The following is a 14,433-nucleotide window of genomic DNA, read 5'->3' as shown; positions in this document are numbered from 1 at the left end:
TTTTTTCTCTCAACCTTTATGAACCATGAGATCTTATCAAAGTAATGACTTGTTCTGCAGGTTTTTAAAAACTTTTCTAGTTCCTCTGCTTATAGACAGTTTTGTTTTATCCTCTGCAATGGTAGTTTTACCTTCTGGAATTCACAAAAACCTCTTTTCAGAATCTGATGAAAGTAATGGGCCTTCCCCCAACCACCCTTCCCCTGCCTTGAAAAGTCCACCTGTATTAATTTCTTATGACTGCCATAACAAATTACTACAGAAGCACTTAAAACAACAGAAATTTATTCTCTCACATTTCTAGAGGCCAAAAGTTCAATTCAAGGTGTCAGCAGTCCTGCCAGGGGCTCTCTGGGGAGATCCCTCGCCTCTTCAGTTTCCGGTAGCCACAGCTCTCCTGGTCTCGTGGCTGCACCACTCCATCTGCCTCCTCCTCTTCTTCGTGTCTGTTCTCTGTGTCTCTCACATGGACACGTCTCCTCTGTTTGGGGCCTATCCAGATAGTCCAGAATAAGCTCCTTCTTTCAAGACCCTTAATTTAATAATATCTTTTATGATAAAGTAACATTCACAGGTTCCGGGGATTTGACATGGATGTCTTATGAGTTGGAGGCGGGGGAACATTTTTTGGCCTACCCCAGCACCTTTGCACATGCTGACAGTTTTACAAACAACTTCAAGGGGCTTATAACTCTGAAGTTCATACATGGACCCTATAGACTGTGAGTTTGAACCTTATCCCTATAGTGGATTCTAATTAGGTAGCCTCTTTATTCTCTCCCCTGTGTCAAGTTCTTACATTCATCATCCTGTTAATCACAATCTTGAAATGATGTTTTCTTCTTGTGACCTTAGATTCTTTACTTTATAGTTTGCTTTCTGAGTCAGTGTTTCTGGTGACTTTAGAAGCTATTTTTCTTTGGGAAGGCGTTAAAAGAAAAGAAAAGCCTGCCCCATGCCTTTTACTGTTCTGTGCAAACCACAGGTAACTGACGACACCTCCCATGAGAAGAGCACCTTACCCCAGTGCCTGATGCTCCAGGCCTTTTCGCAAGTGCTTGCATGTGGGTTCTTATTAAATACTATAAAGTATAAACAGTCCTCGGAGGCAGGGAACATCCACCCCATTATATAAGCAAGACAGTGAAGCCTGGTGGAAGTTATTTTGGGGGATAGAGCTCTGGTGGGTGACAGAGCTAGCAAGGGACAGAGCTGGCCTTTGAGTGAAGGTCTCCTACTCTAAAGCCCATGCTATTTTCATGATGCCTTGAAAACGTAGCACACTTCCTTTCAGTTGACTGGTTAGTAATCCTACACAAGGGCTGTGTGTGCTTTGGTGTCAGGGGTCAACAGACCAGGATTTCAGTTAGACTTACAGTGCTTACCTACAGTATTACCTAGTACAGTGTCTCCTCTGATCCTCAGCTTTACGTGAGACTGATACACCTGGCTTCTGTGCCTTACAGCTCTACTGTGGCAATGGAGAGAATCAGAATGAAAGCTCTTCAAAATAGGAAAATGTACCACTATGTAATACAATTAATTAGTTTCTCATCTGATTATATTCTTAGTGCTTTTTTCCTTCACTAGCCTGGATTTCAAAGTTTGGGAATATGGTCAGGCCTCAACCAGAGGCTATATATTAGCTCCAACTATGAATTTCTTGGCATAAGCCCTCTTGGGCATCTGGCTGGTGTGAATGCTTAGGCCTGCTCTCTGCCCTTTCATTGTAGGGACGTCCCCAACTTCGTCCAGCTCAGCTCCACCTATGTTCATGATTATTTTCTGAACATTTCTCTCTCCTAGGTCAGCTTTTAACTCCCCTCATTGCCCACTGTACCTTGGGTTGGGCTGGTGGCCCGGGGCTGTGGCCTGGAGACTCTTCCCTTTTCTCTTCCCCACCCCCAGCCTCACGTCACTAATTACTGTCTCCTTTTATCTTTGCTCTTGACTTCCGGAATATGAAGATGCTAAAGATACTCTTATCTTTTGAATAATACAAAAATGTAGCCTCCCGCCTTTTACAAAAAACTACTCTCCCTCATTCCCACAGCCCATCCCACCTGTCCACACCGCATGACACCATTTCCTCTCACCTTCTGGCTTCTGTGGTTTATACGGTGATGTGCAGAATTCTGGTACCTAGTTGTAGGGTAATCTGATTGGAATATTTCATTGGAGAACTGTAGATGCGAGTATTTGTAGATCTTTCCTCTAGAGCTGGTTGGCTTTTCTAGAGACTTGCAGACTCTTGGCTGCCACGTCCTGGGCTGAGTAGGTGAAGGGTGAGCGCCAGAGGGCTGGACCTGCTCCCAGGGAGCACACTGCTCTCGGGCCTCGTGCTGGCTCTGCTGCTCCCCTTTGTTACTTAACCTCACTATGGTTTTACCACAGGCCTATATTGACCTAACTCGTTTTGAACTTTGTGCCTTAGTGGTTCTTAAATGGAATGGGGGCGAGGGAGGCAGATGTTTGGAAACGTGTAGGATTTAGGGGTTGTGATTGAGGCTGTTGGCTGGGATGCTAGAAGTTTTGCAGTTCTCATGGCTGTAGGAACCATTGCTTTTCCCAAGCTATCAATAGTTCCCTTTTTCAAAACAGTGTAAGTTTGTTTAATTAATTAGCTAACTAATTAATTATATACATTGTCCAGGTGCACATTATAATTTAATATCTGTATATATCACAAACTGATCACCCCCCAAAATCTAGTTACTATCCATCACCGTACAGCTGACCCTCCTACCGACCTTTGTTCAACCCAAACCCCCATCCCCTCTGATACCCACCAATCTGTTCTCTGTGTCTATGAGTTTGCTCTAACATGTTGGTTCTTTTTTTTTTAAATACCAGTTAGTTTCTTACCAATTATTACCTTTAACTATCGTGCTCTTTTTAAGTTCATGCCCACCAGTGATGATTTTGATTTTACTGGTATTTAGAATTGGACTCTATTCTGAAGCTTTCTTTTAAGCAGGCGGCTGGAGTGGCAGCAAGAAGACTAGTTAGGAGGACGCCGAGCAGTCCAGGGAAGAGTTAGAGGTTGCTCGAGAGCAAAGACGGACAGACACAGAGGGTGCAGGGTGTGTTCTGAAGGCAGAGACCGTGTGATTTAGAGACGGACTGAGCGTGGAGAACTAAGGAAAGGGAGGAATCAAAGGTGGTCGCAGGTTTTGTTGTGAGTGACCTGCGTGAATGACGGTGTCCTTTGTTGAGATGGAGAAGCCTAAGGGGAAGAGCTGGTTCTGTGATGAGCGTATGATGCTCAAGATGGCTGCCCCCTGGGCCCAAAGACAATGTTGATTTTTTTCTTTGATATCCATTGCTTCTATAGACTTGGTTATTACTCAACTGTCACACAAAAACAAACAAACAAACAAACAAACAAAAATGCCCTACTTAATTCTTTGTGTGCTTCTGTACCCCTCCTGATTGCCGCTGTCCACCAGCCTTATTTGTTGAGGACTTTGGGACTTAGCCTGTCCACCCCACTTCCTGGCACAGTAACGGGCAACTTCAGGGGACCTGTGAGCAACTTACCCAAGTACCGTCTTCAAGGTTCTCTGACCTGTAGTGGGCTGGCAGTGACAGCGTGGGCCGTGGTTTTGAATCCAAGTTCCCCTACTTCCTAACTGCGCAACTTGGAAAATTTTGCTTAACCTTTTGCGTCTCGTTTCCCTTAATTGTAAATCGGGAATCATGGTATCTGGACACGTGGGATTTTGTTACTAATTATAAATGCCTGGCACAAAGCAAGCATTCTGTAAGTGTTATCTATTAAGATTATTAGTATTTAATTATTGTATACCCATTCAATCATGTATGCTGCCGTTATTCTTTTAGTTTAGCAACCAGTTCAAAAGCTACACCTTCAGCCATGTCTCCTCAAGTTAAACCTCTTAAATTTTAAGTGCCCAAAAAAGGGGCACTGGCCACAATTGCCTAATATGTTCAGTATACTTGGTTAAAAAATAAAACAAAGCTCAGCAGTGCTTCAGTTCCAGCAGTTCTTGTTCACAGGTGTACATCAGCCTTACCCAGGGGCTTTTTCGAAATACCCGGGCCTTCTGGGAGATTGACTAGGATGGGTAAACGCGAAGATGAGGGATAGCCTCAAATACCTCTCCTCCCTCCGTTTTCTTTCAGTTAATAACCCCCTTGCTTGGTTCCTTTCCTCACAGTCTCCCCTCCATTAATTAGTACCTTAAGCTACTTCCTCATGGCCGCCCTTAATTATGTTCTCATTCTCTTTTCGTCTCGCCCCATTTGCTCGCCTAACCTCTAACTTGGGATGAATCCAATCCAGTCTGCCTCCAGTGTTGCCACAGTTTCTGAGCAACGAGAGATTCTTTCATGTGGTGTTTTGCTCTTCACAGTCTTTACTATTCATATTAGAACATACATGACACAGTGGGCATATGACTCTTCTAATTAATATTGATTTCAAAAGTAACTTCACCTCTCATGTAATCCAATTACCCAAGGTCTCTGTGAGTCTGTCAGTTATGTCTCATTTATTTTTACAATATGTTGTAAAAATAACATATTGGAGTAACATTAACGATACTACTGTTTCATAAAGGAGAAAGCCAAGGCACAAGACAGTAAAAGAGTCTAGGGCGTCTGCTTGCAGGCACACTGTTTTTGAACTTTGGAGGATAAGTTTGTGTGGTCATGTGTTAAGCGGCCTTTCTTCTCCACGTTCATTGTCTTGTCGGTCAGAATAATGGCTTTAGCATCCCTGTTTTTAAGGAATTTGTGATGAATTATTCTTTTAAATTTTCTTTCTGAGATGAAAAATGTCCTGGTCAGTTCTAGTCTGTAACTCTGGGGAGAGGTTTGTTGGTGCGTGTGGGTGGGTGTGGTAAGTGATCATCTTTGGCTTTGGTTTCGAACAAGAATTTTAAAAATTCTGTTACAGCTAGAAAACTCCTTTTCCAGTTTTTATTCAGTTTCCTGTATTCCCTTTGGAAATAGTGGACCTGACCCAATTATTTTTTGAGAATTCATTTCACAGAACAGCATGTTAAAATATTTTTGTTCTTCTAATCAAGTTCGATGTACAACCTGGCAGGCATCCATAGCTTCTCTTCTTTAACATGCCAACAATCCTATTCCTTGGTTAAGATACTGGCTCCGTCATTACACTTAGCCGGTTCTGGGATAGCAGGGTCCAGTCCGTGGAACACGGCTGCTCCGTACGTGAAATAAGTGCTTTTTCTCTTCGAGCATGATTTACCTAGATTGTGTTAGTCTAACAGTGTCTGTCTTTGAAGTATGTATCATGTGGTACAGGTATGGTAGGAAAAGAGTCCCAGAGACATTGGAGATTAAATGTATTGTTGAATAAACTACAGATTTTTACAAAATTCAACATGACTATTGTTACGTCAGAGTAGTTTTTTAAAGCCAACTGGGGACGTCGAGCAGGACTGGGGAGTTCAGTGTGGCCTGAGACAGGTGAATACTAATGTATAATCAGCCCCTGGTAGTTCATGTCGGACATTTGAGGAGCCCTAGAAGCTTCTTTGTAGAATACTGATGTGTGAGACTGGCGCTCAATTTTATTTTTTCCTGTGAAGTGAATTTACTGTAAAATGAAGCCTGACCTCATGGAGACGCCGCTGTTTCCCTTGGAGTGCTCACACAGGCTCTGATACAGTGACTTCTCACCTGGACGCCTGTAGTGAACGCAACATCTTTATTTTCTTATTTTGAAATGACGATACTTAACATATTTTTCTAATATTTGCATATTTTATTACAGAGCAGAATTTGAAGTATTCTGGGAATCACTTCCTAGTGACGATCAATATTAATAGTTTGGAATTCATTCCCCCAGACTTTTTCCAATGTATTAAATAACATAAATTTTATTTCTTCTTTAAAAACATGTTATCATGCTGTATACACTGTTTGTGACTTGTTCTGTTTAGGTAACAAGTCCTTTGGGGGATTTGGGTGTAGAGATGCCCTCCATTCTTTTCATGGATTCATACTCTTCTATTACGTCATAATTGTCTTATCCATTCCCCTGTTGGTGGACATTTAAGTTGCAGCAAACATCCTTTATGCATGTATCTTTGCCTGTTTGGATGAATGTTTCTATAGGATAAATTTTAAAAAGTAGAACTGGTAGATCAAAGGGTATGACCATTTTTTATTTTAATGGATGTTTTGGGGCTTTGCAAAATGTTATATCGACGTTCTTATTTTTATAAGAAATAAAGTTCTAAACGTGCAGAAGTTTCAGCTAAGTGATGTATCATCATTAATGTATACCAGTAATGCATTTCTAATGCAAGGTTTCTAGTGACATAAAAGTCTTTTAAATGACAGCTTGTTTATTCTTACAGTGATGGAATGGGGCGAGGATGTTAAAGCCATTTCCAAAGACGAAGCGGTAATGTTGGTGAACCATCAGGCAACCGGAGACGTGTGCACTCTGATGATGTGCCTCCAGGACAAAGGACGGGTGAGCCTCTGCCTGACGCAGGGCGGGGCGGGGCGGGCGGCGCGGAATCCACCCACGCGTCTTCCTACGGTTGGAACGCAGACTTTAGTATGTGCTCGCGGGCTTTTCCTGAGACTTTAGAAAAACTTCAAAAATGCGTATTTCCAAGTCACTCCAGGAGAGAAATTTAGAGACTTAAAAAGAAATAATAACTGTGATCATGTGAATTGTATCTCTCTAAAGCTGTTTTTAAAATAGTAACTGGGATGAAAGCCAAGTTAATATGGTTTAAGTTGGGGGCTATCTTAAGGTGAAGTGGTGGGTTGCCAGTTTGAGAAATACAGAGACAAAGAACAGTATTGTTTAAGATACGAGAGAGAAATCGGTCCGTGAATTTGGTGATCTGGGGGATCTTTCACCAAAGGAAAATAAGGTAAATATTATTTTGGATTTCATTTGCAAAGCATATTGGAAGGAAAAATATGAGGCCCATTTTAGTTAATGTTATTAAGGCTCTGGTTGAACTGGTGATTTGCATGGCTTATATTAATAATGAGATGTGTCTATATATTGGGTGGGTTTAAAAGAAATTATCTTTAGCATTAAAGGACTTATCACCTTAGGAGAAGTTAAACAGGTTCTAGTCATAGAAAACTAAATAAATAGCATATAAAATTAATGCAGCAAATACTTGGCCTAAGAGTAAGTAAACAAATTAGCACATGTTTATTAAGTGCTTCATATACATGGTCAGTGACTGTAAACAGATCACCACCCTATGACACACTTTCCTCCTCTCAGAGGAGCCGACTGGCCTGTGGTAGGTGGAGGGAGGATATAGCAAATGATGATACATCATTGCAAAGTGAGAAGTATCAGTGGCCCGTGAGCTCACAATGTACTTGATGGGTATAGAAAACGTGGTGGAGGGAAGGGGACATAAACTTCACCTCGAAGAAGTAGAATTGAGTAAGGTAGAGGAGTGAAGGGCCTGTTCTTTAGTGAGATCGTCACGGCCAAGGTGACCAAGGCAAGAAGACACCTAGTGTGCTTAGGGCTGAGAGATTTTGATTCTGTAGCTCAAGGGTCAGGACATGAGGTGGGAGTCGAGGAAAATATGTTTAATTCTTATGCTTTCTGTTTTTCTTGTTTATCTGGAAAACAGAGGCATAATCTTGCTGGAATGTGGAATAAATTCACCTTTCTTCTATTAAGAATCTTGAATTACTAAGACTATTGCTGTGTAGAAGTATTTATACTTCTAGTGATATTTATCACCTATACCCTAAATTCATGATGTTAAAATTTTGTAAAAACTAATTTATTTGACTTTGTATAAAGAGAATCCCCAATTAACATTTTTATTCTTCTGATATGATAATTATATTGTCATAGTTAGTGATTACACAGTGTACTTAATTAGTTTTGAATCTCAAAGAATGATTAAAATGATCAATATAAATACGGCTAACATTATTACTCTAACTCAAAGGTGATAACTATATGAACCAGAATATAGTTAACCTGAAATTTGCAAGCCATGCAGACAAAAGAAAGTTTGTTTTATTTGCTTTTCTAAAGAGATTTCAGTTAGTTTGTCTTAGGTACATTTTTTTGTTCAGAGTAATTTCGTTTTTGTTTTCAGGTTAGTTATACTCAACATTTTTATGATCTGATACTGCTGAATGATTTAAAATCTTGAATTTTAAAATCTTCTTCATGAAGGAGTAATTGAGAAATACAAAACTGGAAATACTGAAATCTTTACTTCTTACCTAAAAAGTTAGGGCAGTATTGATTTACAAGTAGGAATGTTTACGTGATTTTTTGTATGCTCCATGCTACATTTAAAGAAGATACTCTCAACACTTAGGTCTAGACTACAGTTAGGTTTCTTCTATCCAACATTTAATTATTTCTTGTTTCTTAAACACTTTAGGTTGTTTCTGAAATGATGTGGTTGATGGATCATATTTTTAGGTACACAAACTTTGGAATTATTTCTCTAATTCACGGAGACTTCTTTATAAGACAGGTAAGTAATGAGCATTTTTTTTTCCTCAGTGATAACCCAATAAAACTGATTCTTTCTTGTATAAAGAGGCATAACAGAACCAGTCATAACAGGTAACATTAGGGAGCTCTTCCTCTGACTCCATGTTCCCTAAATCATATATTGCGGTCTGAACTTGAGCATGCGCAAGCATTAATATGCTGATAATGTGAATATTCTAATGCCTACTCCCATCTAAACAGTACCGTGTTCAGTGAACTTTTACCAAGCACCTGCCACATTCTCAGTTCTTCCACTTCGTACCTGTGTGACTTGGGCAAGTCATTAAACTCTGAAAGTTTGCTCTCCTCTCTCTGTGCGAGGAGAGTGACAGGTGCTCCCCTCACAGGCTGGTGGGGGAGTAGGAGGCAGTGGTACCTGCGAAGCACACAGGACAGCGCCTGCTGCCTTGGTTGTCATGCTTACCACTGTCATTATGTACATTATCACTGTGATTTTATTTACAGGTCACTGTTAAGTGAAGTATGTAAATTAGCAGTAGGGAGATCATTGAATAAAAAAGAGGAATTATTTTGAGAGTCGGCAGTAGGAACAGTGAGTACATCAGATTTCTGTGGATTCAGAAAAACACTTTTGAGAGGAGAAGCTGATATTTGGCATAAATGTAAAGGATGAGTATGGGTTTGATAGCAGAAGGCGGATTGGGAATGGGTGCCAAGCTTTAGGAATAATTTAGTGTGTAGGAAAAGGACCATAGCCGCGTACCAAGTCAGCACTACATTACATAGTATTCCCCTGATACGCTGCTAGTATCACAAACTTTGTTTTCTCAGGAATGGACAACTGAAATATGATATGCAGGCATTTTGTGTATGGTAATGGTGTTTCTATATTTGGCAACTTAAATCTGGATTGTGCGGTACCTTACACATAATAAGTACTTAATGAATAACTAGTGAGTCTAATTAAGCCCCTTCTGAGAACAATGCATTCAGAAATAAGCTGGAAGTGTGTAGAAAAAATTCTAAGCTCTCTGAAAATAGGTGTCACAAAACACACCTTCTTTATTCCAGACAGTTTTATGTACAGAACACATCTTGTTTTTCACATGCCATGCAATTACCTAGTTTCTTCTGGACACACCCTTGGTTCTTCTGGGCAGAGAGATGAACAGATGCATGCTCTGGAGCCTCAGGAAGAGGTGGAAGTGGGGACTGGCCACAAGGTTAACACAAAATAAATAGGATCAGAACAACAAACAAACTAGCATCTCAGAGTAGCCTCATAGTGGAAGCTCAGCAGTAGGGGAATCCCTGGGAAAAAATCAGGTGAGTCTTTTGCATCGTGGGGGGTCTAAGAAAATTACTGAATTTATAGTGTAGTGTAGTGTAACAAGTGACCCTGATGTGATTCTCAGTTGTTAAGAAGAGGCAAATTATACTAACTTACCATGCACTTTGAAGGTATAAAAGTAGAAAATGCACTCTAAAATAGTTTCCTTTTTATTACAATGTAAGGTTTTACATATTTAAAGACTATTTCAAATATCAGATAGATTGGCAAATTCTTTTCTAAAGAGCAACAGTTCCCCCCTAATAGAAACAAAAATTTATAACATGGAGGGAGAGGAGAGAAAAAAGTATTAATGGGTAAAGAAAATCTCTTGGGACTTTGTTACTAGACAATTTTGAGAAGTTATTTCCAAGAATATTAAAAATATTTTGCATGTAGGGTTGGGAACTTACATACATAGAGCTTAATCATAATTCATTCCAGTAATTAGCTAAGACAATGTCTTAACTTGTTTTCCGTTTGGAATAACTTAACGCCTGAAAGCATGCAGGTTATTTTAGGAGCATCTCAATTGTATTAGATGAAAAATTATTAGTGAATTGATCATACTGGAAGGAAGAACCTTTGTACTGTTTAGTACAGATTTGGGGCCTTTCTGCAATGTTTTCTGGATTCCTGTTTTCAGTCTTCAAGTCATCCTTTCCTCTCCTTCCCTCACAGCTAAGATCCAGTCCCCGCCTCCCGCCCCGAGTTCCCCGTTAGCTTGACTTTCAGTTTTTTCCTGAATGTACTGGTGTTCACATCTCATCAATATACCATAGTCAAATCTCATCAGACCCCTTTGTCTGGACAACTGCAATAGTCTCCTAACTTATCTCTTGTAATCTTTTTGTCACTGGAGCCAGCAGATATTTTTATGTAGATAAGATCATGGCACTACCGTGTCAAAACTATCCAGTGACTTTCTACCCCAAACCACTCACCAAGTCCAGGGCCCTTACCTGTTCTCCACTCTGCACTTTCCTCTCCCCAGCTGTCTGCCTCATTCATCACACTTCAGCCATGCTGGCCTTGGTGTGGTTCTCTGCATCGCCACAGCTCAAGCTCAGGGTCGTTGTCCTCATCACCTGGAGTCCTCTGCCTGGAGTCTTCTTCACGTGGCTTGTGTCCTCACGATATCAGCTCTGTGCTCCAATTGCACCTCCTTGGAGCTGCTTTCCCTGACCCTCTTGACCCTCTCTGTCCTCTTAACTCTCTTTTTTTCTAACACTTTGACCAGTTGAATTTTCACTCCTTACTTACTATCTTCCCACCCTAGTAAGTTCAGTGAGGGTCTCTTATTTTCTTCTTTATGTCTAGTGTGTAGGACAGTGCCTGGCAGGTAGGAGGCACTCAGTCACAGAATTGATGATTGAATGAACTTCAAAGGGCAATTAGAGCAATTTTTCTTTAGAAAGAAGGGTTATTTATATGAGTACTGATAGCTTCTTTTTGCCACTAGTCAAGATGGGCAGTAAGTGGGGGGGGGATCACCATTCTAGTTTATGATTGGATTTTACTTTAGAAGCTGTTACTACTATTTTATTTCATAGCAGTTTAATTTCAAGTGTACCTGTGCTTATTATATGTATGTCTACCTTCTAGGGAAAATCTCACCGTGACCAACAACTACTTCTTCTCAAGAAGCACCTAGAAAACAATTACAGGAGCAGAAATCGAAAATGGATTGTCTTATTTCCAGAAGGGGGCTTCCTCAGGAAGAGAAGAGAAACAAGCCAGGCATTTGCCAAGAAAAATAACCTGCCGTTTCTTCAACATGTCACTCTGCCAAGGGTTGGAGCGACAAAAATTATTTTGAACGCACTTGTGGCACAGCAGGAAAATGGGAGCCCAGCAGGAGGAGATGCTGCGAAATTAGGTGTGATGGTTTTTAGCATTGTTTTTCCTTCGTTGGAATTAAAGGATTTTCTGGAGTACCAGAAGATAACGTTGTTATTTTATATGTTTATAATTTTTGTCAAATAGAACTAATATTCAGGGAGGAGATGAAATACAATTTTAAATGTATCTATTTAAAAAAATAGTTAATGCTTACTATAATTAATTCAAATAATGCAAAAATGAATGAAGTCAAAGCTATCTTTCCTCTACCTTATCTATTTTCACTCATGGCGATTCTCACTGATACAGTAAACATTCCTGTAAATATATTGACATTTTTGTGGGAGTGTGTCTGTGGTATAGATTCCTAGAAGTGGAATAGCTGGAGTAAAAGACATAGAGAAAGAAGTGAGTAATTTGTGAAACTAATCATAGATATGCAAATGAAAGTAGTAATGAAAAAATGTTTTTATTTATCAAATTTAGAAAGCTTTTTTTGTTTTTAATACAGAGAATGAGTTTAATACAGTTTGGCTATATTTAAGGGCCTTAAAGTATTGATAAATGAATTATTCTACTGCAAAAAAATACTTATCAAAAGGAAATAATCTGAAATACTGGCAAAGAACTTTATCACAGCACTATTAATAATAGCAAAAAAATGGAAATACCTGGGAGACAGGATAGATAATTAATAAAATATCCATACAACAGAATACAAATGATGTTTATAGAGGATTTTTAATGGCTGGAAAAGTACTTGTGCTCTCTAATGATAGAGGAGTGGGAGGAGCAAACACCTCTGGAGAAAAGAATCTGAGCTCAAAGATATAAACAACAAAGCAGCAGAGATGAGTGAAAGGAAAGATACCAAAATGTCAGTTACCTATGATCGCTTCTCTGAGTTGAAACATTATGAATGATTTTTTCTCATGTCTTAATGCTTTTCTGTATGTTTTTAAAATGCTGAATATGTTTTACTTTTATGGCCAGGAAAAAGTAAAACACACTCAGAGATAGAACTGCATATCTTGGAGATATCCTGGTAAATGGGGAAGATTTGCAGACAGTATTTTGCCAACAGCATGAAGACTTATGAGCAAGTTTAAGACACTATAAAAATATGGTGATAGAAGCTGAAAGAATCTCACTAGGCCTGTTTCCTTAGTAGCATTTTGCTATTTTTTAAAAAATATTCTTTAGACAAAATAAAAATAGAGATGATAGGCCCTCAGAAATATGTATTTTCAAATGACAGTAAGAACCAGACAGAGAGATAATGCTGGTCAGATTACACCGAGTTTTCCTTTCATTTGTTTTTTTCTAAGCAGCTGCTTGGCAGTCAGCTCTCTTCATCTTTCACCATCTATTGCAAAGACAAATTGAAAAAGTCTTTTAATAGAAAAGGAAAGTTCAGAATAGCTTTGCCACTCGGGAAATACGGTGCAATGTCAGCCAAGCCAAAGCTCGAAGACAGAGGACTTCCAGATAGGATCTGCTGCACTAAGACTGCTGGTTTTAAATGGTTGTGCCCAGGCCGTCCCCTGTGATGTGCTAGACCTCAGAGGCAGGGCAGTTGTCGTATTGATCACGTAGTGGTGAAGAAAAATTTGTTTTTCTTTGGAACGAGACAATTTCTGCTTATAATCAAGGCAAAGTAGTTTATTATTTATCTTAGTTAAATTTTTTATTCTAACTGTTCAGGAAAAATATAAGAAATTCTAGAAAGTTGTATACCCAAAAGCTATTTTACTTGCATTTTACCATTTTTTCTTTATGTTTTGGCAACATGTATTTTATTTTATTTTATTTTATTTACTGTTCATATTCATTGTGTAGTGTTTTATTGCAAACAAACATTCCATATCTTTGTGTCTGTTTTAAGATGTAATCCATACATGTATCAGAATTAACTTAAAGTGATTAGGTGTTTTGATTATTGTGTAATTTAATAGATACTAAACAACTCTGATGAATTTCCCCCCATGGTTTTATGATCAAAATTTTCAAGCCTATGAAAGTTGAAAAAATTTCATAGTTAATATCCATGAGCTCACCAACTAGATCTGGAATTACCATTTTACTATAATTTGCTTTATCATATATCTCTCCATTCTTCTATATATTCATTAGTTTATCTTTTTTTTTATGCCTCTCACAGTAAGTTACAGACATCAGTATACTTTACCCCTCAACATTTCAGCATGTACATCATGGGTAGCTTGTCAAAATGTGTTTTTGTTACATAAACTCTGCAGTATGTTACTTTAAACCACTTTTTTACTTATTTCTTTTATGGGCATTTTTACCCCTTTAGGATGTTGCCTGAAATTTTTTAAGCATTTAAGGCCAGTTTGTAATTATTCGACATACCAAAGTAATATATCATTGATTCCTAATGCACATTCGGGCTTACGTTTTTAAAATAAGTTTTATTTTGTAGGGATCTCAAATACCTCAGAGGAAGGATAGACCATTACATGTTAAAGTCTGGCTGTTAGCATTCTGTATGGAGATTCCCGTCTCAAGTCTTGCTCAACTTTCTACTCCGTGCTGACAGTAAAAACAGTCCTCCCTCATGTCCCCTCCCCCGCAGCAGTACCTGCTGTCCTGACCAAAGGGCAGACCGTCCGTCGGCTTATTCCTTTATTTGTATATAAGTCTTGCGACAATGAGAGGAGCTTTTTGTTTTGTTTTAAACAAGACCAGCCACTGATGATCATGTGTGTCAATAGAGCACTTGCTTTATTGCCTTATTCGGGTATTTATTAATGTCTCCCAGGCATCAGGT

The 14,433-nt window shown here is 39.2% G+C and overlaps 1 protein-coding gene across 4 annotated transcripts in view; it reads left to right on the top strand.

Annotated features, from left to right (window-relative positions):
• The window catches only part of LPGAT1 (lysophosphatidylglycerol acyltransferase 1), a 69,818-nt gene that overhangs the window by 20,394 nt on the left and 34,991 nt on the right, over positions 1-14,433 (top strand). For 2 of the 4 annotated variants that reach the window (XM_036015474.1, XM_036015475.1), the window contains exons 3-6: positions 6,357-6,475; positions 8,394-8,489; positions 11,406-11,679; positions 12,709-12,711. In XM_036015474.1, the coding sequence (XP_035871367.1) occupies positions 6,357-6,475; positions 8,394-8,489; positions 11,406-11,679; positions 12,709-12,711 (492 nt within the window). The remainder of the gene's footprint in view (positions 1-6,356; positions 6,476-8,393; positions 8,490-11,405; positions 11,680-12,708; positions 12,712-14,433) is intronic. The other 2 variants (XM_036015473.1, XM_028530880.2) reach the window with 1 other exon arrangement.

This window comes from Phyllostomus discolor, chromosome 14 (genome assembly GCF_004126475.2).
Source record: "Phyllostomus discolor isolate MPI-MPIP mPhyDis1 chromosome 14, mPhyDis1.pri.v3, whole genome shotgun sequence".
In the NCBI taxonomy this organism is placed as follows: Eukaryota; Metazoa; Chordata; class Mammalia; order Chiroptera; family Phyllostomidae; genus Phyllostomus; species Phyllostomus discolor.
This window is presented reverse-complemented; position numbering and strand designations above follow the sequence as displayed.